This window comes from Microtus ochrogaster, chromosome 5, assembly GCF_000317375.1.
Source record: "Microtus ochrogaster isolate Prairie Vole_2 chromosome 5, MicOch1.0, whole genome shotgun sequence".
NCBI classification, from domain to species: Eukaryota; Metazoa; Chordata; class Mammalia; order Rodentia; family Cricetidae; genus Microtus; species Microtus ochrogaster.
The window spans coordinates 61,632,285-61,634,499 of NC_022012.1; the positions used below are offsets into that span (position 1 = coordinate 61,632,285).

General features: G+C 43.4%; 1 protein-coding gene across 1 annotated transcript in view; it reads right to left on the bottom strand.

Annotated features, from left to right (window-relative positions):
* The window catches only part of Gcm1 (glial cells missing homolog 1), a 13,667-nt gene extending 13,055 nt beyond the window's left edge, over nt 1–612 (bottom strand). The window contains exon 1 of the mRNA XM_005347597.2: nt 538–612. Coding sequence (XP_005347654.1) covers nt 538–612 — 75 coding nt within the window. The remainder of the gene's footprint in view (nt 1–537) is intronic.
* Nucleotides 613–2,215: the final 1,603 nt, after the last annotated feature.

A 2,215-nucleotide genomic window follows, 5' to 3' on the forward strand; every position in this document is an offset into this window, starting at 1 on the left:
TCTCTGTCTCTGTCTCTCTCTGTCTCTCTCTGTCTCTCTCTCTGTCTCTCTGTCTCTGTCTCTGTCTCTGTCTCTCTCTCTCTCTCTCTCTCTCTCTCTGTCTCTCTCTCTCTCTCTCTGTCCTGGGTAGAGTAGAAACCACCCATGAGCCATTCCCTCAAGACTGCCTATGTTGCCCCAAGGGCATCACTGCTCAGAAATTCCAGCTCCAGGGTTAACTGTTTAAAGTTCTACAGCAAAGAGGTGCTATGGGGTCTTATGTGTTGCTAGAAGTCAGACCCCTGGCAAATACTGTGAACTGAGAGCGAGCCAGCTTCAACAGGGAGAAAACGGTGCTTTCTTTATTTAGGTTTATTCTTGGGGTGTCTAGAAAAGAAGGAGGTACCCAGATTCCAGGACTTACATCTCCCCTTGAAGAGGGGTTGAAGCTCTGAAGTTGTTTCCCAGCTAGGACCACACAGGTTCCCTTCTAGAACCTGGCAGGTTAATTGTCAGCCAACAGGGCCACACGCCAGGGGCGGTCCCGCAGGCACATACCTGTGGCAGTTTCATGTCATTTATATCCCAGCTCAGTATCTCTTTGTCTTCAGGATCAAAGTCGTCCGGTTCCATGATAAGGTTGGGTCACCACAGGCTTCCCTCTGCTCAGCTTCTCGGAGACGTGCTAGAAAGCTCTCGCTCTTGAAGCTGTGTCTGGCCACGCAAGCAGCTCAGGGGCTTGTTTTCCAAAGCTAAGAAAATAGACGATAGCAACGCTGATGATTTAAAAGATTAAAAACTGTGAAGCCAGATGTGTGGTAGTTCGTACACTAGAGCCTGAGGCAGAAGATTGCCATGAGTTCAGGGCCAGCCTGAGTTACAGTGGGAGACTGTGTCAAAGGAGGGCGGTGGTGGCTGAACAGGTAAAGGTGTTCGCCACCAAGCCTGAAGATCTGAGTTCCGTTTCTGGACCCCACGTGGCAGAAGGAGAAAACCAACTCCCACAAGTTTGTCCTGTACCCTCTGTGCTGGTGTACACACACTCATAAATGTCAAAATAAAAGCAAAAAACAAGTAAAACAATAGAAAAAGCCACTTATCACCTGTCCGCTAGAAATAGCAAGTCCGCTGACATTTTTGCAAGTACCGACGGCTAACGAAAAACAAACCGCCGAAGCCACTAGGCTGGCTGCAGTGAACTTGTCTGGGGTTCCAAGACACCTGCCACAGCTTTTGCCTTCAGATTTGGGTTTCCTTCCTCATTGCTAGATGTCTTCGTTATGAGAGTCTTTAGAACTGTCATTGCTAGATGTTTTCGTTATGAGAGTCTTTAGAACTGTTATTGTCTGGAGCCAATGGCTTAGACCTATTTTATATAAATTTACATAAAGATACACAGTGAACCTAGGATATATACCCATAGCAATTTAGATTAAGAAATATGTTCATAGATAAACTCCCAGGTACTGTTCCTCACCTTTCCAAGATCAGCTACAGCCCCGTGGTAACAGCCCCGAGAAACATGAAGTCCCTTAAGCAAACGCAGGTATTCAAGACTGCATGCATACTTGAGAAGGTTTCTGTCTTTTTTATTTTTGTTCCTGAGTCTGCGGTACTGAGGATTGACACCGGGGCCTTACGCTGCACCACAGAGTCCCAGCCACGGCTCATTGCCTGTAACTTCTAAGTAAATTTCTATGTTTAGGAAGAAATTGTTGAGCTGCTGAGAAAGGAACTGGTGGACACCCTAATTGCGATAGCTTAACTGACAAATACAGAAGGTGTAAATATTAAGTCACAACCATAACTCCCTTAGCCGAAACTTGGTTTTAGCAAATTAGAATGGATATGATCCACAGCACACTTTACATAAAACAGAACAGATGAAAAAAAAAAAAACCTATATCTTCAAAACCTAAAAATACCGTTCTTAGCTGAGGCTAGATACTTGCTTTTAAATTAAGAGAAGGAGAATAAAACTTTTACTCTAAAAGATTATAGTCATTTTTAAGACTTTAAAAACCATTCTTCCTTGACATACACTTTTATGGAGTAAGCGTTAATTTAGTATTTCCCTAAAAAGTTAAGAACAAAATACTGAAAAAACAGCTTTATCCCTTCAATAAGTAAACTCAATATTTTCCCAGGATTAAAATTAAAAAAAAAATCAAAGTTGTCAAGACCCCCCCCCCACCTTTTTGAAGCCATTTCATCGTTTTTTACAGACCTTTAGCTG